This window comes from Mandrillus leucophaeus, unplaced genomic scaffold (genome assembly GCF_000951045.1).
Source record: "Mandrillus leucophaeus isolate KB7577 unplaced genomic scaffold, Mleu.le_1.0 Scaffold87, whole genome shotgun sequence".
Taxonomy (NCBI): domain Eukaryota; kingdom Metazoa; phylum Chordata; class Mammalia; order Primates; family Cercopithecidae; genus Mandrillus; species Mandrillus leucophaeus.
This window is the reverse complement of record NW_012109474.1, coordinates 3,070,450-3,098,448: the sequence shown is the minus strand read 5'-3', so window position 1 is coordinate 3,098,448 and position 27,999 is coordinate 3,070,450. Positions and strand designations below refer to the sequence as shown.

At 44.5% G+C, this 27,999-nt stretch overlaps 1 protein-coding gene across 1 annotated transcript in view; it reads left to right on the top strand.

Moving 5' to 3' along the window:
• MYO5B (myosin VB) overlaps positions 1-27,999 on the top strand; it is a 261,230-nt gene that overhangs the window by 43,707 nt on the left and 189,524 nt on the right. Inside the window, exons 4-6 of the mRNA XM_011969014.1 lie at positions 16,025-16,181; positions 24,738-24,881; positions 26,628-26,709. Of these exons, the coding sequence (XP_011824404.1) occupies positions 16,025-16,181; positions 24,738-24,881; positions 26,628-26,709 (383 nt within the window). The remainder of the gene's footprint in view (positions 1-16,024; positions 16,182-24,737; positions 24,882-26,627; positions 26,710-27,999) is intronic.

Below are 27,999 nucleotides of genomic sequence, written 5' to 3'. Positions count from 1 at the left end.
CATATATAACATGGAATACTATGCAGCCATAAAAAAGGATGAGTTTATGTCCTTTGTAGGGACATGGATGCAGCTGGAAGCCATCATTCTCAGCAAACTATCACAAGAACAGAAAACCAAATACCGCATGTTCTCACTCATAGATGGGAATTGAACAATGAGAACACTTGTACACAGGAAGGGGAACATCACACACTGGGTCCTATTGTGGGGAGGGGGAGGGAGGAGGGATAGCATTAGGAGACATACCTAATGTAAATGATGAGTTAATGGGTGCAGCACACCAACATGGCACATGTATACATATGTAACCTGCACGTTGTGCACATGTACCCCTAGAACTTAAAATATAATTAAAAAAAGAGGTGGAGATGGGGTGAAGGGAGTAGGGCTAAATGTGGAGTAGGGGTAACTTTAGGAGTTAGGAGTTAGGGATGGGGTAGTGTAGGAAGAAGGATAGATTTGGGGTAGGGGGTAGACACAAGCTGGGAGTCGGGGGGTTGGTTTAGGGCAAGGTGTGGGGATTGGTAGGCAATGAGAAGCAACTGGTGATGGGTATGGGGTTTCTCTTGGGGGTGATGAAAATGTTCTCTTGTGATGGTTGCACAACTCTGTAAGCACCTTTGAATTGTATATTTTAAATGGGTGAATTGTATGATATGTGAATTACATCTCAGATATCATCATAAATAAGGCAAAGTAACAGGTTTGGAGAAGATGTTTTAGAGAAAGTAGACAAGAAAAATGTCTCTTAGATGGCATCATTTAAGCCAAGATTGGATAAAGTGAGATTGTGACAGGTGGGATGAGGGCAGAGATAAGTGTGAATAATACACATTGTAAAGAATCCTGTCCAAGAGGGTTGGTTTGTATTTTGAAGAAATACATTATGTTAAAGAATTCAGTTACTGCACGTGCTAACCAGTATGGAAATAAATCTACCTTTTTATTTTAAAGGGGGTTTCTCCAAATTAGATGTCAGCCTTTAAACTCTAAGTTTTATTACATGTAAAAGGAAGGCTTAAACCCTTTAGGAACTGGGTTCACATAGGATTGGATCACGGGTTAGTATATATTTTGGTGGAATTGAGAGTCAGGCACAGTAAGGCACACAAAAGAAAAAGAGTATGAGATTAATGAAACAGTTGGTCAACTGGCCAGCAGAGTCCTCAAGTTCTGGGTTGCACAGCACTCTGATCATGCTTTCCTGGGATCTTGAAGGCCTTGCCTACTGTCTGATGCCTCCCATCTTTGGCCCTTTCCCTGTGTCCCTTCCCTACCAGCTGGGAATCTGTAAGATGGTTCTGCAAAATGTATCAACAAATTGTGATTGCCGATCAGGTTTTCGAGGTAGGCTTTCCAGCCTGGTCTTGGAGCCCATAGTGCTCAAGATGACCAAGACTGGAGGTGACTCTGGTTGCAGCAAGAATCTTAATATGTTCCAGATCAGCTTTTACCAAATATTCCATGGAGTGCAATCACGGTGCTCATACCAGAGGGCTCCTAACAGGCAGGATGCGCTGCTTACAACAGGAGCTGTTTATTCAGCAGGGGCTACTGCAAGCACCTGGAGGAGGTACTTGCTCACCTCGATGGCACAGAAGGCTGGGGCCTTAGAAGCTGTATTGGGATGAGATAATGTGGCATGACTTCATGTGTCTGCAAAGAAGATAATTGACAACTACCAGGAAGCCAGCTTCCCTTGCCCTGGGCACACCTGCTGCGCCAACAGAATATTTAACTTAAAACTGAAAATGCCTGTAGATTTTGATAAATGACACTAACACTAATAACACCCTAAAGAACACTAAAAAATTTTACCTTTTGGGATTTTACAAATGTTAAGGGACTTCTTATAACTATTACTGAAAATATCCAGACTTCAACAATTAAAATTATTAAAGGAGCACCCAAAATAATTTAAGAAAAAATTTAAGCAAAGCAAGCGAATTCTGATCCTGGAAATACTTGAAGATTGCTTTAATTACATTACCCAGTCAAAGGAGTGGTCAAATGTCTGCAGTAAAACAGTCCCCTACTCATGGGGAGAGCCATTGCTTAATTTTTGATCAAAAATGAAGTTCACTAGGTCAGAGGGGTTCATTTCTCTCTAGTGCACATGATAGTTAAGAACTTGTTTGTACCCAAAATCGTCCTCCCAGAGAAAAAGCTCACACGTTTCTGTCTTTGGCTCAGCCCCCTGGTCCCTGTCCCATGAACCCACTGCAGAGGGAATTCCTGTCTTTCAACTTCCCTTCTGTCTGTGCAAACTTCTTATTCTTGGTCAAGATCAACCTTAGGGCTGTTAACATTTTGAAATCTAACAAGATCCCCAATTCCAGGAGACTTCCCCCAGGGTCATCTTCTCTGAGCCCTCAGATTGTTGACAGTCTATTTTCACACAGATGCTTCTCTTTATCTTAGATGTGCTAGGCATGGTCCCTTACTTGAGCATCAGCCCCTCAAGGGACCACTTTTCTTACACTCAGTTACACAGTTCAAAATTTTACCCAAGGGAGCTGTGCAGTAAAAACTTGCCTAATGGATGGAACAGCTGAACCCCACCTTCATTCCCGTGGGGCCGAGACGTTTGTAGGTACTTGGGTAGAACAGACATCCTTCCCATCCTACAGGGAGAGAGAACACTCTGTGTGAAATAATAGCTTTCCCTTTTGGGCTCCTCATCCAACCAGAATGGTAGAGTGGAGACACTTAGAAAGCTCTAACGGATCTGTAAGGAGAGACTGGGCTTCATTTACCGTGGGTGATAGGATGGTAGGTGCCACATTACAGTGAACTAATGTCACCAAATTGTAGGCTGTATCTCGCCCAATCTGATGGCACGTTATACACCTCAACACAGCCCATAGTGAGAGAGTTGGGGGATCATTAATACTTTCTCTTACAAATGAGGAAACCAAGTTTTACAGAAATAAAATAACTTGCCTGAGGTGGAAATGCCCCTTCAAAGTCTTTTTAAAGAAGACCGCTACATTATCATTAATAAATAACTCTGTATAGCTTCTGTTGTGAGTTAACTGTACCCATAGTTGTTTTTTGTTTGTTTGTTTGTTTGTTTGTTTGTTTTCCTCATCCATTTTCTCTATAATTTTGGGACTTTTTTATGTAGACATTTGTAAAACAAAGTATTTACTAGTCAACCAGTTTTTCTGCTTCTGCTTCTCTTATCTGTGAGCTCTTTGGGCCCTGGGTTTCTCTTCCTAACACTGGCCGCCTCAATGTCATTTTTATGATATAGCGTGGTTTTACTACTTTTTTAAGTAAAGAATTTGAAGGAAGAAGCTAGAGAAATTGACTACAACTGAGGCGGTCAAAGATTCCTGACTTGGAAGTAGAGCTCTGTGTCTTGGATTCTTGTCCACGGTGACTCAGTAAGCATACCCAGGGGCACCTGGGGCTGTAACCTGTGGGCAGTTCTCCCTGCCAGCCTCTCTGCTGGGCTAGGCAGTGGAGGGGGAAGTAGCAGCACTGGGTCCTGCCAGGGAACCCCAAGCTTTGGGTAAATCACTTTGGCTCTGTACTGTTACTGTCTCTGTGATGCGAGTGAGTGTTTTCTGACCTGCCTCATGTTGTCAGCAGATGGGAAAACTGAGATTTCGGATGTCATCTTGAAGTCAGGTACAACTGATAATGATTGTGAGTTTTGGTTGTCTGTGTTACCTAAGTCTACTATTTTATTGCTAACTCTTGGCCACTTATATCTGCTGTATAAAAGGATCCTTGAGAGAAGGCAGGGAGGTAAGTAATCCATTGGAACTACTATAAGCAAGATTTTGGTTCCTCTCTTACTGAGCCCAAGTTACTGAAGGAATCTGATTCTCTCAAGAGGGCTGGCTGGTTTTGGCCTGAAGCTGCTATTGCAGAAGTTCAGTGCTTGACATAAGTGTCATTTTCTCATCTATTGAAATGGTGTCATTTGTCATCTTAAAATCTCAGGGTGTAGGTACAATTGAAAGGGATACCTCAGAAGCCTGAGGTGCTGTGTGGAAGCATGGAGTTGGCATACTCAGACCAGTAGGCCAGAATTTCCCGGATGTTACCAATCCAAGACTGGTGTGGCTGAACGAAGTGGGTAGTATGCTTCAATTTTAGTTTTGTTAGAGATGTTTCTGAGGTCAGCAAATTTTCCTGCCAGCCTAATGAATGATTGATTTGTTTTCCATTATTGGGTCTTTTCTGGCCCACTAAAGCGAGTCTGTCTTTCAAGGACTCAGATGTGTTTAGTGACCTTATGGGTATAATTCATTTGTATCCTGGGATCCACAGACTTTGGGACAGTGTACTAAAGAGACTCATGAATAAAAGAGTGCTTTTGATAAGTACAGCCAGCGCTCACTGTGTGCTTGCTCTGAATTCCATAGTTACATGAATTATCTGCTAAGCCATGGGTGGATTATGTCTTTGCTGGAATGCCTTCAGTCTGAAGCAGATTGTTTATGAAGCAGCCTCTCCTGTGGTTGGACGCATGATGTGTTTGAAGGGCCCTTGCATGGGAGGAGGAAGAAATGCTGACCTTTGTCCACTTTGGGCTCTCAATTTGCAGCATGGCTTTCAACAAACCATTCAGCGGCTTTGCAGTCAGTGTCACCCAGGAGAAGAGAAGGTAGCAGCCACAGAAGGGACACCCAGGTGCCGAGCAATAGTTCCCTGGAGGGGGAAGCACTTTCTTCCAGGTGACTTCTCAGGGCAGGTTTTCTAGGATGGCCTTTGAATTGGGCCTGGGGGATAAGCAGGATTTGCACTTGAAACTTAGTGCATGTGCATCTATGTGACTCTGACGTCCAAAGCTGACCAGTCTACATCATTATTTCAACTGTATGGCTGTCAACAATGTAAGTCCAGTGAATGAGGAAACTGTTTGTATTTCTAGGTGATTTATCATAAGCGAGTAGCTAGAACTTGGAATTAATAAAGGTTTCTGTTGTCTTCAGCCAGGAAGAGCAGTTAATACATTCATAAGTTAAAGGCTGTTTAGTTTCTTCAAGCTCATCTTTCAATTCATTAGTACATTGTATTAGGCTAATGTTGACCAGGAACAAGTTACAAGGTATTTGAATTGCTGCCAGTACCTGAACATGTTTATGTAGTGACCCATTTCATAAAGCTGAGTCTGTAGCAGTGCTTCTTAACCCTAGCAGAACTCATGTTGTAGTAGAATATTAGAAGCACTTGTGGAATTTTAAAAACAAATATCTGGACCTCACCCTCAGAGACTGTGATCTAATTGGTCTGGCGTGGGATCCAGCAGAAGTAGTTTCCTAAGCTCCACAAGCACTTCTTAATGTACAGCCAGGGTTGAAACCACTCTGTGATGAGCAAATAGTGGTTCTGCAGTCGGCATTGCCTCTTCCCTGAACACTACCTATGCTGTCCCACTCTTTGCACAGCCTGGCACCTCTGCTTGGAATGGTCTCTGGGAACAGCTCGTGCAGGGCCTGGAATGCTACAGGCCCTAACTATACCCACCATACTGCAGGGTCTGGTGCAAGGGTGCTAAGCAGGGCCTGGACACATTCAGATGAGTGTTTTGGAAATATGTTTCCAGCAGCAATGAGGGGAAATGGATTGAGTAGGGGATAGAATTGTCATGGGAAGACCAGTTCTGCTGTGGTAGCATCTAGGAAGGAAAGGAGGAGGAACAGGGCTTCGTGGAGTGGAGTAGAAAAGAATTCAAAGCAGTACAGGAGGCTTGGCCTCATGGAGTAAAAGAGAGAAAGGAGTCATGGGCAGTTCCTAGGTTCCCTGCTTATTGCTGAGCCATCCCTCGGGAAGGCAGGATGAGGAACAGATGGGTGGGGAGCTGAAGAGCGCTGTTTTGGACGTGCAGGCCTTGGAGCACCTGTGCACCCTCCATGTGTCGTTGTCCAGTGGGCAGTTAGGCATATGTGTTTGGCTCTCAGAGGAAGTATCTGGGTTGGGGAGATACCAGTGTGGACAACTTGCGGGCAGCAGTTGTAATCACAAGGGAAGAGGAGATCACCTCAGAGGCCACCTGGAGAAGTGAGGAAGGTGCTGACATTGACCTTCAAAGATGCTCTAAATTTAAAAAAAAAAAAAAAAAAAAATGGATGAAGCAGTATCTATCAAAGGAAAAATACAAGACTTGTATCTTACTGGTGGCATGCCAAAGAGACAGTGTGGTATAGAGAAAGGATGGGTTTCAGAATGAGGGACTCATGTGCAGCTGGCTAAAATGCTAGCTGTACTACTGGCCAAGGAAAAGTCATTTTACTTGAATATACTCCCTCGCTGCAAAATAGTTTCCAAGAACAAGTGAAATAAGTGAATTTGAAAAGTGATGTTTATTTGGTCCGACAGGCTACACATTCTATGTGTATATCATAGTTCACCCCTAGCTAATGACAACAGTAGAATAAGTCTGTAAAGCATAAAATCATAGGAAACACGTGCCTTTGTTGTTCAGTTTCATCTAAACCTGTAGCTTTCTGAATTCCAGTGCGTTTTGGACATTAGCAGTTCTATAAACTTCAGTTGATATGGAATGTATCACACAGCTGCAGTATAATCTGGGTCTGGAATCACAGAATATGGGAGTAGCACGAGATCCTAGGGATAATCTTCCAGCCCCTTATTTTAAGAGCAAGGGAATTAGCACATTCCCTTTTATACCGAGGAGTGCCCTAACCAGTTCTCTGTCTCCCTCTGGCCCGTCTGCCCAACATGGGGTGGGCTGGGTGGCACTCCCCGGGTTCTTTCTGTGATAGTATCTCATCTGAGCTGGAGACAGCCCCGCTCGGGAACAGCCAGCAAGAGGAAGGGACAGATTCATTTCACTGCTGCCTATATCACACTACACCTGAGAGACTTATAAATAGCGCTTAGCACTCCAAGGGCCACTGTTTAACTGAAGTGGGAAAATGATATTGGATATTAAATGTACTAAGTACTTATCTCTTACACTATCAGAAGGTTCATTTTCATCTTACCAAGTAGACACTTGGGACTCTACCTGCCAAATGCCAATTACGCAGTTTCCAGTGAATATTCATGACAGCCTTCCTGAATGGCTTGGCTTCGGTTCTGGGCTGTGGCTGAGTGGTGCCCTGCCCTGGTAGGGAGGGTATGGTAGAGTAAAATGTCAGCACCTGGTGGCAGACTGCATAGGGACATCCCTCTGCCATTTTCACCCCAGGAACCCAGAACCTGCTTAGCCCTTGGGGCTGGAGAACCGCTCATAGAAGTGCCCTGTCTCCTGGTGCCTGAGACACATCTCCTTCCCACTTTCAGGCCTGGCTGCCTTGTTGGAAGGGTTTGTAGACTCTCTTGCTTGGAGTGTTCCGGCCCAGCCCCTTCTTGCAGCAGAAATGTTTTTTATAGTGTTCCCAACCTTGGGAGGAAGCCCTTGAATGTTAGAATAATTGTAATTATGTGACTCTGTTTTGAGCCCAAATCTGACTTATCATAATTTTCCATATCCCTTCTCACCTGACTTGACCTCTGCCTTAACCTACCTCTGCTCCCCAACCTTACTCTTCTCTCCCCACATAACCTTTTGTTCCCCCAATCTGATTTTTCTTTCCACTGGACTCTTCCTCCTATCTAACTTTCCTCACTGTAATAGGTTTTTTACATTAATATAGTTTCGTGTGTTTGTATCTCTTAGTATTATGTTTCATTTCGCTTGTTTGACTTTATCATGAAAATATACCATATGTAGTTGTTGTTGTTTGAGACAGTCTTGCTCTGTCACCCAGGTTGGAGTACACTGGCGCAATCTCGACTCACTGCAACCTCCACCTCCCGGGCTCAAGTGATTCTCCTGCTTCACCCTCCCAAGTAGCTGGGATTATAGGCACACTCACCCAGGTTGGAGTACACTGGCGCAATCTCGGCTCACTGCAACCTCCACCTCCCGGGTTCAAGTGATTCTCCTGCTTCACCCTCCCAAGTAGCTGGGATTACAAGCACCCACCACCACACCTAGCTAATTTTTGTATTTTCAGTAGAGATGGGGTTTCACCATGTCGGCCAGGGTGGTCTCAAACTCCTGACCTCAAGTGATCCGCCTGCCTCAGCCTCCCAAAGTGCTGAGATTACAGATGTGAGCCACTGTGCTTGGCCCATATATACTATTATCATTTTAAGTCACCATTGTTTCCAAGACTCATTGTCACTGTATTTTTCTACCCTGTCTTCCAAGTATTAATACTGTCCCATGGTATTTCTACAAATATCTTTGTTGGACAGAAATTATTTTAAAATTCTATGTATTCTATTCTCTACCATAGTCCTTTTTTAAAACCATTGTCGGTGATGTGTGTTTTGGTGATGGTGTTGACCATGTGATTAGAGTGTGTAGACATAGACAAAAAGCAATAGATTGATTATCCCATTAATGAACAGAATATATTCTGTTTACACACCTAAATCTTCAGACCATTTGTCACAGAGGACAAAATGTTATAGAGAGGCTTCATGACTGGTTTGGAGATGGGATGTCCTTTCTGTGGTGGCTTGGCAAGCCAGGCTTCCCCTTCTTCCTGTTTTGCAACCATGGTGTGTGTCGGGCCTAAGTGAGTGTTGTTCCCACCTCTGCATCCTCTCAGGGAGTTTCCAATTCAGGTACATAGAGTTGTACCTGTCTAAAACTCAGCTCCCTCCCATTTCCCACACACACACCCATCAGTCCCCTTCCTGTGGGTGAATCATGGAAGGCTGAGCATAGGGCGGGGATGACCAAGTTTGCAGGCAGTAACTTGTACAACTCGAAGGGGGCTCCAGACGCTAGGCTCAGCCTGTACTGCTATACATGACAGTCCTTGCTAAGGACTTCCTCTTAAAATTGACCATCATAGGATTTAGGTTCTAGTGGGGAGACCAGGGTGGGAGGAAAGCTAAGTAGATGAGGAAAATGTTAGTACACTGTATAGTGAGCGCTATGAAGGTAGGAGGGTTAGGGGCGGGTGGTGGGGGCTTTCTAGAGAAGTGATGTCAAGCCAGCCAGCACTGATAACCCCAATATGTTTTAATCTTATACTGAGGCTAATTTTATTGTGGAGGGATTTGTTAAAGGCTGCTTTATTATACAAGAAGGAGTGTAATGATAATACAGAGATACAGGAGTGTAATGATAATACAGCATAACCCGGTGGAAAATTGTGCAAGGAGATGGAAGCCTGAGTTTGAATCTGGGCTCAGTGTCTCACTAGCTAAGGAATTCTGGGTATATCACTTGACCTTTCCAAACTTCTATTTTCTCTTATTTAAAATGGGAAGACTGGCATCCAGTCATCTTATGTATCTTAAGCGAAGGCTATATGCTAAGAGTCTCATAAACTATTTGAGCATGATGTAAGTAAATGGTTAATTACATTAAACAGCAGTTATGGATGTGATTGAGTACCAGGCATTAAGAGCTGTGAGATCAAAGAAGGGGATTACCAGTTTGAACTGGGACAGCTTCAGGCCACTGCAACATGGGAGAGAATAAAGAAAGAAGCCCTGTGTGGCTTGAACATATCCAGTAGAAGGGTGGCATGCACTGAAGCTGGAGAGAGGTGCTTGGTCCCCCAGGGCCTTGAACACAGTGGATGTGGGTCTTATTTAGAGGGCAGAGGGATGCCATTGGAAGGCTTAAGGGAGAAGTATGGTCTGATGTTTATTTTCAGAAAGTTTCATAAGAAGGACATGTTAGAGGAGGAGGAGAGTACAGGCTGGAAAGTTGCTATTGTAATGTATGCCAGAGATGATGATGGTGTGGACTAAAAGGTACAGAGGAGGAAACAGACTACACCCTGGAGAGAAGTTCAACAGGATGTGCTGGTGTAGGGCTTGAAGGAAATGGAGAAATCCCCAGTGACTCTTAGGTTTCTGGCTGGAGTGAATGAGTAGATACTGGTGCCACTTACATAGAGGAAGTGCCAGGGATAGGCTTGGATGCCAGGAGCCCTGGGAATTCAAGATGAAAGCACAGAGCCTGCCCATAGCGAGCCCTCATTTAGTGACGTGTGAACTGAGTGTGGCTGATAGAACCTAGTGTTTGAGGAGGAAGGATACCACAGGTGCCACCCAAGTCTCCAGTGGGACACTTGGCCTCACTGGTCACAGCCAAGCTGGTTGCTGGGGAGTGAAGCCTCTGGAGCTTTCCTGGGGATGCTTCGTCATCTCTGAGATGCTTTGAGTGGTGCTGCCCTGTGGGTTCTGTGTACATATAGCTAATTGGGAGACCACAGGTAACAAATTACGCCCCTCAGGAAACCCGAACAAGATAACACTTAGTGGGATTTCTCAAAACAGAGCTCCCTGGGTACCTCCCTGGCTGATCAGCAGGCCCCTCCTTTGAGCAGAGGGACCTCAGGTGCCCTGCCAGCCACCTGCCTCACCCTCTCTACCAGGTGGCCCCACCCAGAAATGGGAAGGAAGGACTTGATCTTGCTCATCAGCCTAAAGCACTGCAGTGGTTTGGTGGGAAACTTCTAGGAGGAGTTAGGGTAGTTTAGCAGAAGCTAAGTCTTGCCTCTCAGGTGTCACAGAAGGGGGCCAGTGTGAACTGGGGAGGTGTGGTGTGTGTGTGGATGTGTTGGTTGTGGGGTCTTTTGCCTGGAAGCTGCAGAATGGCTGAGTTTCTTACCTCAGGCTCCGGTACTGTTGTCTGAGTCCTTCAAGGGCCTTTTGCTGTTTAACTTTCTGAAGACTGTGTGGACCTGAATCGTGACTGAGTACTACATTCCTTGCCAATGGTTTACTTCTTCTAAATGAAAGGAATTTCACTGGGCTCAGGAGAGGTGGCTTTATTGAAAAGCAGATCGATGCAAGTTGGCAGCCAAGTCACTGGGGTGAATGGATGGAGCCACACATAGGTTATATTTTTGAAGGACATTGGGTCAGATTTTGTACTTCTAAACATCTCCCCCTTAATGAGCCCTAAATAGCCACAGTTTGAAACTAAGCTTTTCCCTACCCCTACTTCCTGTTAGGATTTTAGTTAGAGGATCATCAAATGTCAAAGGTAGGCAGTATCACTTGGGAAGTCCAGGTCACAGCCTTTTACTTTAGAGATGAAAAGATGGAGGACCAGAAAACAGAAGCCACCCAAAGTCACAGAGCAAGTGAAATGACCTCACCTGGACTGACTTCAAAAGAAGGCGAAATATGACAAGGTCTTAGGAGGAAAAGCAAGTAATGGGGGACTTTACAAGGTGGGGAAATAATTGCCTTCTGGGATGCCTGGGTGGGCAGTCAGGGCAGACTGTCCAGGCATTGGACATGGACAGGACTGCATCAAAGCATATATATTGAAGGTTACCTCAGGTAGAGGGAATACCAGAAACGGCAGTGGTGGGAAAGTGTGTGGTCATCAAAGACAAGTAGTCCTCTTGGGCTGAACCTCGATACCATCATCTTATAAGAAATATAGGCTGGGCGGTGACTCATATCTGTAATTCTAGCACTTTGGGAGGCCAGGGTGGGCAGATTGAGCTCAGGAGTTCAAGACCAGCCTGAGCAACATGGCAAAACCCCATCCCCACAAAAAGTAGAAAAATTAGCCAGATGTGGTGGCCTATGCCTATAGTACCAGATACTTGGGAAGCTGTGGTTGGAGGATTGCCAGAGCCCAGGAAGTTGAGGCTGCAGTGAGCTGTGATTGTGCCACTGTACTCCAGCCTGGGTGACAGAGTGAGATCCTGTATCGAAAAACAAACAAAAACATGTAGAGATCATCTCACAGTCTTGCAGCAAATATATAATATGGGGAGGTATTCTCTATAATGTGGGTAAGTGACTTACCAAGAGTTTGTTGGCAGCAGAACCAGAACTCAGGACAGATCCTTTAGATTACAGTCCCAGGGTCCTTTTCACAAAACCCCATACTTGTCAAGGGTTTTAGCATTAGGGTTATGCATTGTAGAAGGGTTTACATGCTCAACTAAAAAGCTTAGACTTGATTTGGTAAGCAATGAGTAGTTATTTAACTTTTTTTGAGTGGGAAAAACACGATTAAAACTGTGCTTTAGCAATTTAATCTGGCAGGAGTATTGGAATGAATTAGAGACCTAGGTATCTTAATCATGGTGACTACTTAGAAGAGCTTGAGCTTCGGGGATCAGAGTTCTAACAGACTGAACTGAGATAATCTGAAGGTCAAATAAGTTAACTACTTTGTCCAAAGTCAGACAGCTAATCAGTGGTGCAACCGAGGTTCAAATTCAAGTCTGTCTTTTTTTTTTTTTTTTTTTGAGGCGGAGTCTCGCTCTGTCGCCCAGGCTGGAGTGCAGTGGCGGGATCTCGGCTCACTGCAAGCTCCGCCTCCCGGGTTCAAGCCATTCTCCTGCCTCAGCCTCCCAAGTAGCTGGGACTACAGGCGCCGCCACCACGCCCGGCTAATTTTTTTGTATTTTTAGTAGAGACGGGGTTTCATTGTGTTAGCCAGGATGGTCTCGATCTCCTGACCTCGTGATCCGCCCATCTCGGCCTCCCAAAGTGCTGGGATTACAGGCTTGAGCCACCGTGCCCGGCCTCAAGTCTGTCTTTAATGTCCATTTTTGGGGTTCCCGCTCCAGGACACTGGATACATACATAGAACACAGTGGGAGAGCTGCTGCACGCTGCACTTTGCGGGCTGTTACAGAATAGTGTGTATATGCCGAATGTGCACCTAGCCCTGCTCTATTTTTTTAAGAGTTGAAGTCTTGCTCTGTTGCCCAGTGGTGCGATCATAGCTTATCATAGCCTTTGAACTCATGGGCTCATGTGATCCTCCCGCCTCAGCCTCCTGAATACCTGGGACTACAGGCACGTACCCAGCCCTACCCTAGGCTAGGGAGGGGAGTGCCTAGTATGTGCAAAAGAAGTGTAATAAAGCTAAGTAAAAATCATCAATTTTTCCAGACGTTTTACCTCTGAATTAGGGAGCTGTTGAATGGTGCTTGTTGTTCTAAGAAGTGAGTTTATCTGACTTTAGCCTACATGTCAGCATCAGATCTAACATCCGTGAAGTTAGGCAGAATTAGCACTATTGGTGATTTCCAAGACTTGTTTCCCAGAAGAGCCTCAAGTGTAAAGGTTTTTTAAACTTGGGGTTTTTTTAAATAACTCTTGATAATTTATTAGCCATGTGTGTCCATTTTCATCAGAACACCAAAATTTGCCTTTTGCATCCTGCCAGTTTTACTGTTCTGTTGCCTTGATTCCTTCTTTTTGAATGCTTGACACTTGTCACGTGACCTACTCCCCCTTTTTGATTCCTGGCCACTCACCCCCCAGGAAGAGCCCACTTTTTCCCCATGTCTTGTATGAGTTTCTCTTTCCTGAAAAGGACATGACTTTCCAGTCACTCCCCAGTGATATGCAGGGGAATTCCCTTATTGACGCCATAGGTGAACAGTGACAAGCATCGCTGGTGTGTGCCTCATTTGTCTTTGCCGAGTGTAACCTGTCACCTGGGTATCCTTGTAGTCCAGCGTCCCGTGTGTGCTGTGTTGACGCAGGAGCCCGGCAGCGCTTACCCATCTCCCCCTCCTCCACTGATGAGATTCATTCCCTCCTGGCATCTGTGTGTTGCTTCCCTGGGATCCTTATTAAGTACTCGAGATAGTATATACTTCTGCATTCTAACTGGTTCTTTGATGATGATCAAGGCTTAGACACATTCTAAACTTATCCATTTATCTGGGGCTAAACACACAAATTTGGGACATAACTACACTTTTGGGTGTGGCTGCTATAATCTAGTTCTGTTTATTGCAGATACCCAGGAAGTTTTAAAGATGGTATCAAACTTCTCTTTTTCAGAGGTACAACACCAAACTTGTGATGTTCTTAGTTGCCTGGGATGGTTGTGCTTTGAGCAGTTCTCTAAGGACTTGATAATGAAGATATTAAGATTAGAGGTGACACCTGTCATTATCCTCTAGGTTTAGGGATGTGTTATAAAATAAAAGAAGAGGCAATATAAACATCCGCAGGCTGCTTTAGAGGCTGCCTTTCAATGTCGAGATTTCACAGCAGCAAGGAGATGCTCTGACTACAATCATGTCCTAGAACTACAAGGGATCTCAGAGAGACAGTGATAATTCCAGTCCCCAAATACTGGATAGGATTCAACATACATTTTCAAGTAGTTGGTTGTGTATCATATTTGAAAGATACATTTTTTCCAGCTTTGTCTTCTCAACAGTGTCTACTAGACACCCACATCCACTCAGGTCCGTCCCCATTGCTAACCAACCGTTTGTGTGAGCTGGGGCACTTCTTGCTGACCTTGAAGAGCAGCTCATGGTAAAGTTTTTTTTCATGTCAGCTACCTCATGACTCTGCCTTCAGCTCCCACCTCCAGCCTGCTTCTTTTCTGTCTAGGTCATCTCTAATTGGACCGTTCCCTTCTATCATCGCACCACATTTCCATCTGTTAGCCCTGATCAGAAGAGAAGCTGACATTCATTCACCTGTGCCAATAAGCTACAGCCTACTCATGTTGACAGTTAGCAAGGCGGGGCAGGCCCCTGTGGTGCTTCTCTGTTCTTTTCTAGCCCACTCTGCCTAGGAAGCCATGGGAGCTGGTGTAAAGAGGGCCAGGCTGATGCCAGGGGACCCAAGTTCTAAACCTGTCTTCATTTAGAAAAGAAGGGAGTTAGATTAGTTGAGAGCTAAGTTGCTTCTGGTTTAGTGATATATATTGAGTTTGCACTTTGTGCCAGGCATGGTTACAGACACTGGGGAGTGAAAGCAGAGTGCCTGACCTCTTGACAATGGGTTTGTGAATCGGAGGTGGGTGGTGGAATATAGCCCTTACAAACCATTTCCCAAAACTGTGGCCCAAACATTTTTCCTTACTCCCTGCTTTTGAGCATACATCTAATCTAACCCCCCTCTTTTCCAAATGAAGACAGGTTTAGAACTTGGGTCTCTTGGCACCAGCCTGGCCCTCCTTATACCGGCTTCTATGGCTTGCTAGGGACATCCATGTTCCTTGGATACCCACTGAGCTGTTCTTTCCATTGCTTGTCTGTCTTCCTACCACCTGTTCTAAAGGGATAAGCAGAGGTGTTCCTATCTGATGTAGAGTATCTTCTTTCTGCCCTCTGTTCTGACTCAGATTCCACTTATTGAAATTGATAGTTTTATCAAAGTTCTCAGAAATTTGAGGCAAGATTACCCTGGTGGCTAATAGCACACCCTTTGTGACCTACCTATATGAACAAAAATGTTCAAAACTGTGTCTGCTGGCTTGCTAGGCTCAAATGCAGGAGGAGAAGAAAAGATCCGTGTTTTTGAAGAAATTGTAATATGTACAGTGACACAGATGGGAATGTTAGAGAAACAAAGGGGAGATGATATAACTAAAAGTGTGTGCTTGTGAATTCTTTTTTTTTTTTTTTTTTTTTTTTTTGAGACGAAGTTTTGCTCTGTTGCCCAGGCTGGAGTGCAGTGGCATGATCTCAGCTCACTGCAACCTCTGCTTCCTAGATTCAAGCGATCCTCTTGCCTCAGCCTCCCAAGTAGCTGGGACTACAGGTGCATGCCACCACGCCCAGTTAATTTCGTGTGTGTGGGTTTTTTTGTTTTGTTTTGTTTTGTTTCCCCCTCCAGTAGAGACAGGGTTTCACCATGTTAGCCAGGATGGCCTCGATCTCCTGACCTTGTGACTCACCGCCTCTGCCTCCCAAAGTGCTGGAATTACAGGTGTGAGCCACCACGCCTGGTCTACGTGTGCTTGTGAATTCTTAAAGGATGTGTGTAAGGGAACGATCTAAGGGCACTGCACCCAGAGGGAACTTGGGAGAGTGGCCAGTTGTTTGTACCACTCTTGCTCTAGACCGTAAATGAAGGTATGTGCCCTGGTAGAATTGCTTTCTTCCTCCCACTTTCAGAATGTGTGCAGGTGTCGGGGAGGGCAGACTATTTCTACACTGTTCCTCTGCGTTTATCCGTTAAAGTGGGAGAGATGCTCCCGGTGAGGCTCAGGCCCTTGTCAGACAGAGTCCCTGGATGGCAGCAGAGCCTTTCCATGGCCAGTGACTTACCAGAGCTTTTTTCCTTCCAGAGATGAGAAGAATCAGTCCATCATAGTCAGTGGGGAGTCTGGAGCTGGGAAGACGGTGTCAGCCAAGTATGCTATGCGCTATTTTGCCACCGTTGGTGGCTCGGCCAGTGAAACCAACATCGAAGAGAAGGTGCTGGCATCCAGTCCCATCATGGAGGTAAAGCCTTCCAGGTGCCCTGGCCTTCCTGGCTGGAACTCCTCCCACTGGCAGCAAGACTGCTGGGTGTCAAGCCTGGGTGGCAGCCTTCACGCCTCTCCCTGAGAGCCCTCTGTCCACTGTGGAGGAAACGTTACCAAGGTGCCTCTAAAACTCTGGATGTTGACCTGGTTGTGTCTTTAGGTTCCTAGTACTGGGTAGAGCATCCTCATATTCTCCGTGTCCCTTGACTTTGCTGAATGTTGTAGTGACAGTGACCATCCCTCCCCACCTCCTCCACCTCTGTTGCTGTCCCCTTCCCTGCTGACATCACGTATCAGAAATCGGTGCTCCACCAAAACTCTTAGAAGCTTTGAGGGCCTGCTGGATCAGAAAGGCAATTTTCATGGGGGATGGGGAAGACTAGATAGAATATTTTTCAACCCACAGTATTTGGGCATCTTGTCTTTTAAGCGGAGAGGTAAAGCCAAAAGGTACGTGATAACCTAGCATCTGTTGAAGCTCCCCAGAAAACAGTTCCCTGTGATGGCATGAATTGGCCAGGGCAGGCCCCGTCTGTGTCTTCACTCCTCAGTCTTCATGATAGGGGCTGGGCTAGGGTGGGCTCAGAGCAGTCGACACAACTACAGGCCAGAGAAGTTTGCTAAAGACTAGATCTTGCAATAACTAAGCATGCTTTAGGATCAGAATGCTGTCTCTTTTTCCCCCTTTTCTCTACGAAACCTTTATTATTTTGATGGAGTAGAATGAAATGGCCTTATAGTCCCTGGGCCAGCTTTCATTCCCCACCTTTGAAGCTAAAGCTCTTTGATATTGTCTTGGTTACAGTTGGTAGGAGCAGGCCCTTCTGCCAGCCCTGGGCAGTCCCTTTGTTTCATGTCTGTCTAGTCCATCTCTAATTGGACAGTTCCCTTCTATCATCACCTACAATAGTAAGAAGACATCAGTTGAGCCGCAAGCTGCCAAGATAGCATCAGGCTTCCATGCAGAGGCCTGAGCCCCATCGACTAAGATACAAGTCACCATGGGGTTTGGTCTTTCAGACGATTTTGGAGCTTAGGGAAACAAGAACCTGCCTGGACCTTCCCTAGTCCCCTCTTTCTCTCTTCCTTTACCAAGTGCAGGAGTAAATTGAGTCTTGATTTGTAGGGGTTCATTGATTATCCAGGCAAAATCTTCTGCCTCCAGAGTTGCATTATCTGGAGGACTTTAATTCTCTGCTAAGTAATAAGATACAACCTGTTCACTAAGAATTTTTCAAAAGCAAGTTTCAGTATTTGTTCTTATATGATTTGGGAAATGGTGAATACAGTTGAAGGCATTTGTACTAAACAAACAGATGGAAAAAAACCTTTTATTCCATAACAGTGCTTCTCAAACTTGAGGGTGCCTGAGAATTGCCTGTAAGGCTTGGTAAAGTGCACATTGCTGGACCCCACTCCAGAGTTTCTGATTCAGAAGGAGTCTTGGAGGGACCCCCCAAATTTGCATTTCTCACAAGTTCCTAGGTGATGCTGGTGTTGCCCATCTGGGTACCACACTTGGAGAACCATTGACCTATTACAAAATCAGAAAAGATAGGAAGGGCTCACTGGAAAATACGAAAGAATGAAAGGAAATAATCTCCTTTAATACTACAGCCTGCTGATAATCATCCAACATTTTGGTATGTTTTCTTCCAGCTTTTTTTACTATTACAGCATAAGCCTTGTCCCCATATTGTTCAACTTTTTATGAACTATCTTATTGGCTGCAAACATGCATTAATAAATGGCTTTACCATAATTTGACTCTTTCTTTTCTAACATTTCATTGGTAGCATATTTACTCCAGCATTTAGTCTGAGCCCCAAACTGAGGCATGGCCATGGCCCAGGTCAGAAGCCATTTGTGGACTATGGCCTCGGCCTCCTTAGACCATGGACTATGCCTATATTGAACAGCTAAGACAGCCGCTCCACAATTAACCTCATGTTCTACCTCAAATGAGAGTGTGAAAGCAGGATCTCTCCTTTGACCGAGTTTCAAGATTCTGTCCAGTTTTTAGGCAGTAGGATATCAGAGACACAGTGTACTACTTCTTTTAGAAATAGAGTAGTTATTCTGGGCAAAACAAAAGGCAAGAAACCTCTTTGAACTCCAGAGACTGAACAAAGTAGTTATTATTAGTCATGTTGGAAATTTAGTGAAGGCAGATCACCACATTAGTAAACATATTGAGACATGGGGAAATTTTTTATAATTTTGTCATAAAATACACATAGCATAAAGTTTACCATTTTAACCATTTTAAGTGTACAATTTAGTGGCATTTGGTACATTCACAATGTTTGTACATCCATCACCACCATCTATTTCCAGAATTTTTTTATCATCCCAAATAGAAATTCTTTACCCATTAAACAGTAACTCTCCATTCTCCCTTCCTCCAGCCGCTGGTAATCTCTCTGAATTTGCCTATTCTAGGTACCCCCTACAAGTGGAATCATACACTAGTCCTTTTGTGTCTGGCTTATTTCACTTAGCATAATGTTATCAAGGTTCAATCATGTGTTGGCATATATTCGTATTTTGTTCCTTTTTAAAGCCGGACAGTATTTCGTTGCATGGTCATACCACATTTTGTTTATTCTTCTACCTTTTGGCTATTGAGCATAATGCTGCTGTGAATGTGGGTGTGAAAGTATCTGTTTGAGTTCTTACTTTGGAAGTGCTTTCTAAATCACAGTGGTCTGACATTATCTAACTTTTGGAATACCCATTGTAGCCTGAATAGGCTGCTAGGTTGTAGGGAAACAGGGTGCTTTGATATGGCAGAGATGAAAAGCAACATGCACATACAGACATATGCTCAACGTGCTTCAGTTGCTAAGGTCTGAAGTAGGAGTGTGTACGTGAACCAGCTTAATCTTACATGGTCATGTAAATAAATGCTACAGTGGTTTGAGCTCAAAACATTAATTTTCTGCATTGTGCAAATTAGTACTTTGGAAATTACATGAGTAAATCCTGACGGTTTCTTCTGTCAAATGGAGAATTTTGCCATCCTAGAGACTGTCCCTTGAGCTGTCATTAAGTGTTATGTTTGAGAGAAGTCTTGGCTATGAACACGAAAGGAAGAATTATATCCAGGAAGAACTCTGAGTGGGATTAGAAAGATTGTTGCCAAGCAGAGAAAGAGGCTTTTGCATTTCCAAAGTCTGAAAACACGACTTTTCAGAAGCTGAGTCTAGCTGGGACCTTGTATCAGGAAGCCCAGTCAGTTTTGTGGTTGCTCAGAGTGCTATAACCAGCACAGAGCATGTCTTAATCAGGGGACAGACAGCTGATTACTGATTGATTGCTCTGCCCCGTCCTAGGGAAGGATGGCACCTCCTGACAAAGCAATCGGTTATGGTCATGGCATCGTCTCATTGCATCCACTGCCCAGCAGCTGCAGACACCTCCTGGAGAGACCAAGAGTTGAAGGTCTGAGGAGGCAGATATCCCAGTGGTCTACGCTAAGTGGCAGTTGTTGGAATTAAAGGCGACTTGAGGATGAATTGAAATTGGTTGGGATGCACTGGGATGATTTATTGTCACCACCAGCACTCTCTGACCCTGTTCTGTTTAAGAGGTTGTCAGCATTCCAGGAGTGATTTGTTCACAAGTCTGCACTGATTAAAAGAACATTGGTAATCAAGAGACTGTTAGAGGAGGAGCAGAACCCAAGTCTAGTCCAGAGACATCACATCATTTCTCGGGGTGACTGGAGTTTGCAGGCAGACAACTCTGAGAGCCACAGAGAATGCCCCTATCCTGGGAGAAAGAAAGGAGGCTAGATGAGATTGCGCCATTGCACTCCAGTCTGGTCAACAAGAGGGAAACTTCATCTCAAAAAAGAAAGAAAGAAAGAAAAAGGAAGCTAGAGTAAAGCCAGCAAAAATGATAACTAAGACCAGATATGTTATTTTCAGGATTTGCTGTTTTTTTGTTTTTTTTTTTTCAAAAGACAGGACCTTGCTTTGTCACCCAGGCTGAAGTGCAATGGCATGAACATGATCACTGCAGCCTCTTCCTCCTGGGCTCCAGTGATCCTCCTACCTCAGCCTCCAGAGTAGCTGGGACTGCTAAACATGCACCACCATGCCCAGGTAACTTTTGTTTTTCTTGTAGAGACAGGGCCTTGCCACATTGCCCAGGCTGGTCTCAAACTCCTGGGCTCAAGCGATCCACCCACCTCGGCGTTTCTAAGTGCTGGCTTACCAGCACCTGGCTAAGGGTTCATACTTTTTAGGGCAAAGAAGAAAGCCAGACACTGTCAACCGATTTTTATAAGAATCTGCCCCCAGCACACCTTACCAATATTATCTCCTGTGTTCTTTCATGTATCAATATACTTTAGCCACTTCAAACTTGTTGATTTTGTAGCATAACCCTGTCCCTTTGTCCACACTGTATTTATAAAATGTCTTCTTTTTTCCCACTGTCAGAATTCTGCTCACTTTAAGATCCACTTCAATTTTCCACTTCTTAGAGCTTTTCCCATACTGAGGCATGGTTGTTGTTGCTCCTTATCTATGTTTTCATACTGTTTGATACCTCTTTATTGTGCAATCCAATTACATTGAAATTATTTCAGTCCATGTTTATTTCACTGTGTGTTTATTTCATCAAAAAGATTGTTATACCATATGTACTTGGTATCATAGTCCATCAATCATTTCGCAACTTTTCACTTTACATTTTTTTATTAATCCATGAGCTATGTTCTAGTTTATTACTTTTAACAGCTTTATAGCATCTGATTATGTGAATATACCACATTTTATTTATGTTTTCCCTACTGGTGAACATCTGGTTTGTATTTCTTTTTTAATTATTAAATATAGTCTGAATGGAACATTCTTGCCCACTTGAATTATGTGAGAATTCCTCTAGGTAACACCTAGAAGTAGAATTCCTGATTTGTTAGGTGCATGCATGTTCAGTTTTACTAGATATACCCGATTTTCCTTCAGAATGGTTGTTCCAGTACTTTTAGATCTATCATATCACTTTGCAAAGTAGCCTAGTAAAGTAAGGAGGGCCAATCTTTTGGCAATGATCTTCAGACCTCGGGCGAAGTTTTCCTAAGCTATCACAAGGAATGATCTCAGATATGGTAAAAGGTCTTATTGCTATTTTAGAAATTAAGAAATTTAGAAAAATTAAAATTTTGAAATTAAAACTTATTTGTTGAAATGAACTTCTCCTTGAGAATTTTCCACCAACTGACCTTTGCTGATTACATCTGTATGACGTTGTTTAACATGTGCCTTTGTCCACTTTATTTCCTGTAAAGGAATAGTAAAATTTAGAGGCTTCTTTAGTTTTTGTTTTGTTTTGGTTTGTTTTGTTTTTTTTTAACAGGAATCCTTAAGATGTGGTACTTGGGCTTGCATTAGGAGGCACAGAAAATCTGGCTGTGTTTTTGTGATAGGAGCAGCTATTGATTATGCCTAGATCTATTCATCAGCAGTTACAAAATGCTGTGATACTCTCATTCTGTTACTCCTCCTGCATGTATTAGCTGGAATAAATCTATGCAGGGAAACATCCCCTCACCAACTACTTAATTGCCCTGAGATAGAGTTCACACTGGAAAGTAGATGTTTAATGCTTTATTTACTAGGTTTCATAGTAATGAGTTGGTTTCCTGGCATCTTCTGAGAGGCTTCTCCCTGCTTTTACATAAAAAGAGATGTGAGGATTAATATCTTTCTTTATCCTTTGATTTGATTTGGCTATTTGAGCTGTGAGAAGTTGCCTGCATGTGTGGTGACTTCCTGTCAGGGGTGAGTGGTTTGGAGGAGACAGAATCTGGAGGAGTGCTGTGACGCCATGTAGGTAGAAAGAACACAGACTTTGGACTCAGGTATATCTGAATTTCTCTCTTGGGGTTGTCACTTCCTAGCATGTGACCTGGAGCATGTGACTTGACCTTGCTAAACCTAAGTTTTCCCATAAGTGTGATGAAAGTTAGTAATGCCTATCTTGTAGGGTTCTTGGCAGCATTAAATGTTTAGATTTTAAGGGGCCCAGCCCAGGGCCTGGCTTATGTTGAAGGTCTGGGAAATGCTTTTTACCAACATTTTAGGAAATATAGCCTCCTTTTCCATTTTCCAAGCAGAAAGTGTCTTACTGAAGTTTGGCAGTCTGCCATTGTCCTGTGAGGCCTTGAAGCCTGAGACTCTTTTTGTGGAAGGAAAGTGGATACACTGAGGCCTCTGCTGAGATGACAAGGTTGGTGGGTGCCAGGAGCGTGAGTCCCCATCCCTTTGGTTGGAGCTGATGACATAAACTCCTCCAATTAAGTGTCTTGAGAGTTACATCAGGCTGGCCAGGCTCTAGCCTTGCCCTGACCTTGGACACGTTCCAAACACTACGATGCCCTTCAGAGCAATCCAACATACCAAGGTTATACTTTCTCCCTCTACACTTCCTTCCAGAGGTATATACTGTGTCTGTGATGTATAGGTTGCTTTATACACTTTAAACGCTAAAGTAAAAAGTGTACATTGTGACTCCAACTAGTGTTTGCAGGACTCTGCAGTGGCAAGTTACCTATGAGGACAAGGAGTCCAATACTTACATTTCACAAGAGAAAAACTGAAACCCAGGTTCATTTACTCTTTCACTTAAATATTTTTGAGTGCTTACCATGTGCTGGGTGCTAGAGAACCTGTGCTGAAGCAGATGTATAATCTTTGCCCTCGTGAGCACAGAGGGTTAACTGCATATGGGGTAAGGGGAAAAAGAGGGAAATGCAGGGCCTGGAAAAGCATATGGCAGGAGGTGCTCCCCTAGCCTTGGGATCAGGGAAGGCCTGCTTGCCTGAAGAAGTGACATAGATGCTGAGACCTGAAGGAAGATGAGTCAGCTAGATGCAGGGAGCCGTGGGAAAAGAGGGAACTGCATATGGGAAGCTTGGGTGAGGGCAGAGAGAGCATAGGCCTTTGGAGAAAGAAAAAGGGAGTTAGGATTGTTAGAAGCTGGGACCAAGGGCAAGAGCAGAGGCAGGGATGGATCGGGTCCTGCCAAGCACATAAGCCCATGCTGAGGATTTGAAAGTTTTATCTCAGAGGGCAGTGGAAGCCACTGAAGCATTTTATATAGGGAGTATAATAGTTTTACATTCTGGAGGAATCACCCTGGCACTGTGGCAATTGAGTGGAGAATTGACAGCAGGTGGAAGATGGGAGTGGGACCAGGCAGACCGTTGAGAGCCCACTGAAGTTGTTCAGGAAAGAGGTGACAATGTTGTAGGCCAAGGCTATGGCAGTAGGAGAGAAATAGGGACAGTTTGACCCATTTGGAACTTGGCATCCTCTATACTTAGAGGATGCTGAGTGCTGGCCAGTACTGGACTCAGTGGCTTTCCTGGTGCAGAGCTAGGCCTAGATTTCTGTGAGTGGGTGGTTGTATAACTCAGCGCCTCCCTCTACTCATCTCAGTAACACGAACAGTTGTTCAGTAACAAGACTCAATGGCATGTTTTCAGGAGCATTAGTTATAGGTCAACTTTGTGACCTTTTGCTTTTCACTATTCTGCCAGCCTTGTCAATAATAGATGGCTGCAGGGCATCGTGGTTTTGGGATGTCAGGAGACACTAATAGTTCTTCCACTCAGATTGGGCTTGGCAGGACTTGAGGGGTAGGTTGGGATTTGGGCTTTTCTTTCAATTTCTTTGTGCCTCAAATTTTCTAGACCACTGAGAAGTTACAGCAGATGTTTTTCAAGTGTTTCAGCCACCTAAAAATGTAAGCATGTGAAAGGGATTAAATATTAATGTATTCTTTACCAATGCATTGACAACATGGTGTTTTATAGAAAGCAAATCTTCACACGATAAAATTAGTCCCATAGTCACTCATTTTAAAAAATTATCATCTAGTGTTTTGAACTGTAACCCTGATGCTGCAGAAGAAATACCAAGAGGGATGATGGCCTCCTGAGGTGGGAAGGAGAGTGTCAATTTGTGGCCTGTTGCTAGGAAGGTATTTATCAATTGGGAGTGACATTTGACTGCCTACTCATGTAGAACTGATCAAAGTGTGTTAAGCACAGGAAGGTTTGTTTTTTTCCAGAAAGTTCAGAGTTAGTAGGCACTGGCATTGTTTTAGTGGCTCAAGAATGTCACAGCTAAGGTCTCTGTGATTCTTTAGGCCTTTTCCTCATGGTTCCAAGATAACTGCTATAGCTGGTGCCATCACATGTGCATTCCAGGGAAGAAAGGAGGAGGAAGAAGTGGGACAGTGGGATGCACCTTCCATTCCACCTAGGTAGTCCCCTTTGAAGAGCCTACCAATGAACTCATTACTCTCATTGGCCATCCTCTGGATGTTTCAAGTTTTTCTTTTGTTTTTCTTTTGTTTCAAGTTTTTCTTTTGTTTTTTAGCTCAGCTCATTGTCATCCCAAGAACAGAGGGTTTCTGTAAGTAAGGAAGAGAAAGGGGACACATGGTGCCACAAACATACAATCCTGAAATCAAGAAAGCCCTTTTTTTCATACCTTTGTTTGTCTGGTCTGTGTAGGCCATCGGAAATGCTAAGACCACCCGCAATGACAACAGCAGCCGTTTTGGCAAGTACATCCAGATTGGCTTTGACAAAAGGTACCACATCATCGGGGCCAACATGAGGACCTACCTCTTGGAGAAGTCCAGAGTGGTCTTCCAGGTGAGTGGGAGGACTTGAGCCCTTTTGTGTTGTTCTCATGGACAATTACCTCACTTCTGCTCCCTGCCGCACTCCCTGGGCCCAAAGAGAATCTCATTTTGTGAGCCTGGAATTGAATGTACTTGTTCTTATCTTTTATCAGGAAGTGTTCATTCAGATGATATAGGGATTAGATCTCAAAAACCTTTATACAGTACTGTTTTTAGATTCAGTCAACAAACATTAAATGCCTGTTATGTGTTAGCCCTGTCCTAGACACCAAAGATACAGTAAAGGACAAGACAGACCTTTTCCTCATGGATTTTAAAGTCTTACCAGGGGAATTTCATAAATACAGAGTCTGAGTTTTAGGTTTCCTGAGAACTTCCTTATTTAGTAGATTTAAAAAAATAGATTATACTTGGCCACCTACTTTGTTTTCTTTTCAAATAAGTGGATGTCCCACTTTTTTTTATTATTATTATACTTTAAGTTCTGGGATACAAGTGCAGAATGTACAGGTTTGTCACATCGGTATACACGTGCCGTGGTGGTTTGCTGCACCCATCAACCCATTATCTACATTAGGTATTTCTCCTAATGCTCTCCCTCCCCTAACCCCCCATCCCATGACAGGCCCCAGTGTGTGATGTTCCATGTGTTCTCATTGTTCAATTCCCAGATGTCCCACTTTTCACCTGACTTGATTCTTCACTGTTGTTTGGTTACCTTTAATTTCCTCCTGCCAGCTACTCTTTGCCTCTTTGTAATCCTTTTCCTCCTCCACCCTGACTTTGGTGGGGTTTGTGCAACTCATAACACTGACAAAAGTCCTCCTCCAGCTCCCTTTGCCCTCCTATTACTGAACCAAGATGATGGTTCAGGTCCTGGTTTGAGTCTGTGGCAGACTCTTGCCTTGGGTTAAATGGCTTCCTGGTCCTCATGTTTTAGCTGCCTTTAAGGAGACCTCAGAATCGCCTCAGCTGTTTGTTTCTTGATGACATCTCCATGCTGATGCTTAGCAATCATCTAATGAATTTTTTAACCAGCTCCCCATGCTTTTGCCTGTGTTTTCTCTGCACCTCACAGGTTGGCTTGATAATCCCGCCATCCTGCTTTACACCACAGCCAAGGAAGCAGCTTGCTGGGTTGGGTATGGGTCCGATGTGTTGCTCATGGCTTTTTCCTGGACACCCTTGGAGCTTCCTTCTTCCTTAGCTCTCTTTGCTCAGGCCTCCTGAATCCCCACCCCTACACTCACACTACCAGTGTAAGGCCAGTCCAGCTGCAGGTGTTCCCCCGACATCCTGCCTCACTCATGGGCCTTTCCTGTCTGCCCAGCCTGACCTGATGGGCAAGCACAGCTTCCACTTATCTCTGAGCCTCCCAGAGGAGAATGGGAGCTCACAGAAGGGAACTGACAATTTGTGGGACATCAGCCAAGCAGCACAGAAGACTGCATAAGTATTTGTTGATTGACTCACCATTCGTGAAGAGCAATGATGTCCTATATAGAAGGAAAAAAGAAAATGTATACATGTTTTTGCATAAGTCAAGAGGTATAAATCCTCAGGTTGGACGAAGGCCCCATAAAAGTGAATAGAAAGTCGGGAAGTGGGAATTGAAGGTGGCAGAGGTGTGGAGGAAAACACTGGGAAGAGTGGAGGGCTCAGCCTCCACCACCTGGAGCACCCTGGGATTACAGTGGCAGAGGGAACGATCTTAGAGGTCACTGCCCTAAAACTGCTTCACTTCTTCCTCCTCCAGGCAGATGACGAGCGGAATTACCACATCTTTTACCAGCTCTGTGCTGCTGCCGGTCTTCCAGAATTTAAAGAGCTTGCGCTAAGTAAGTCAACAGGTGCATGCCTATCTTCAGGGGTGGGCTACGGCTCCAGCGGGTGCACAGTTAGGGGCTCTGCTCAAAGCCCTCCATCATGGCTTCTTGTCTCAGCTCTTGCCTCTTATGTGGCCATAACCCCTAGGCCTCCCTAAATTTCACTGCCCAGTTAGTAAAAGAGGGTTAATTGTACCCAGTCCACTTCGCACAGAAAGTGTATGAAAGGATAAGAGGCCGGGGTGGAACAATGTTTTGCATGGCATGGAATTCTTTTCATGCTTTATTATTTTGCAAGATACGTTTACACTTCAAACATCATTGGAGATGTGTCCCAGCCATAATAATCTAGATATAAAAGTAATATGCATCATATAATCATAACCAGCCTGTTTTAACTCATAGTTAAGGATTGAGGCAAAGAGAAAGGGGTAAGGATAAAGCAGGGATACAGTGGGGGTGGCTCTAGAGCCATATGGATGCAGTAGAGCATGGCCACAGAAGAAAAGAGGGGGCTTCGGCACGTGAGACTCTGGACTGCCAGACTGTCTGATCTCTCCTGGACTGGCATGGAAGCTTCTAGCACATCCTCACTGGAGGGAGAGAGATGGAGCAACCCAAAGTGCCTCTCCACAGAGGCCGAGGGGATAAGGCACCTCGTCATCATCCCCATCAGATCAGCACCACCCTTTGTTTCCACTCCTGCTGCTTCCTGAGGGGTGTTAGCAAGTTTCATTTGCTTTGAGGCTGTTGATGTGGAGCCAGCAGAGCAGTGAGCAGGCTTTAGTTCCTGACTCCAAACCACAGAGCAGCTCTGCTTGGGTCTGGAGCCTTTGGCCCTTCTCTGTGGGGCTTTATGGGGTAACGACTGATTTTTGCTGCTGAGTCTTCAGGCATGTGTGTGTAAAGAGGGCAAGCCTCGGGTCCAGCAGCGTCTTGGCGTCTGCCACACTTCCTGTCCCTGTCCTGCTGTCTGTGTTTTGGGGGCATGTGGGGAGGTCTAATACTAGCAGATGGTATGAAGATCTGGGTGTCTAAACAGGGTAGTTGGTCTTTGTGCAGCTGTGCAAGAAACAGACTTCTGAGGCTTGGCTGTTCGTGATCCAAGTCCTGGCCATCGTAAGGGTCCAGCACCAGACCCACCTGTGTTCCCAGTAGCTGAAATCCATCAAGTGGTTTCAGCACAAGTCTGTCCTCATAACTCTTACTTGCTTATGAATCCCTGTATCTTCAGTGCTTGTACCATGCAACTGAGCAATAATTCTTTCATATGTTCATCAAACTCTCTTCAGGCCATGTTAG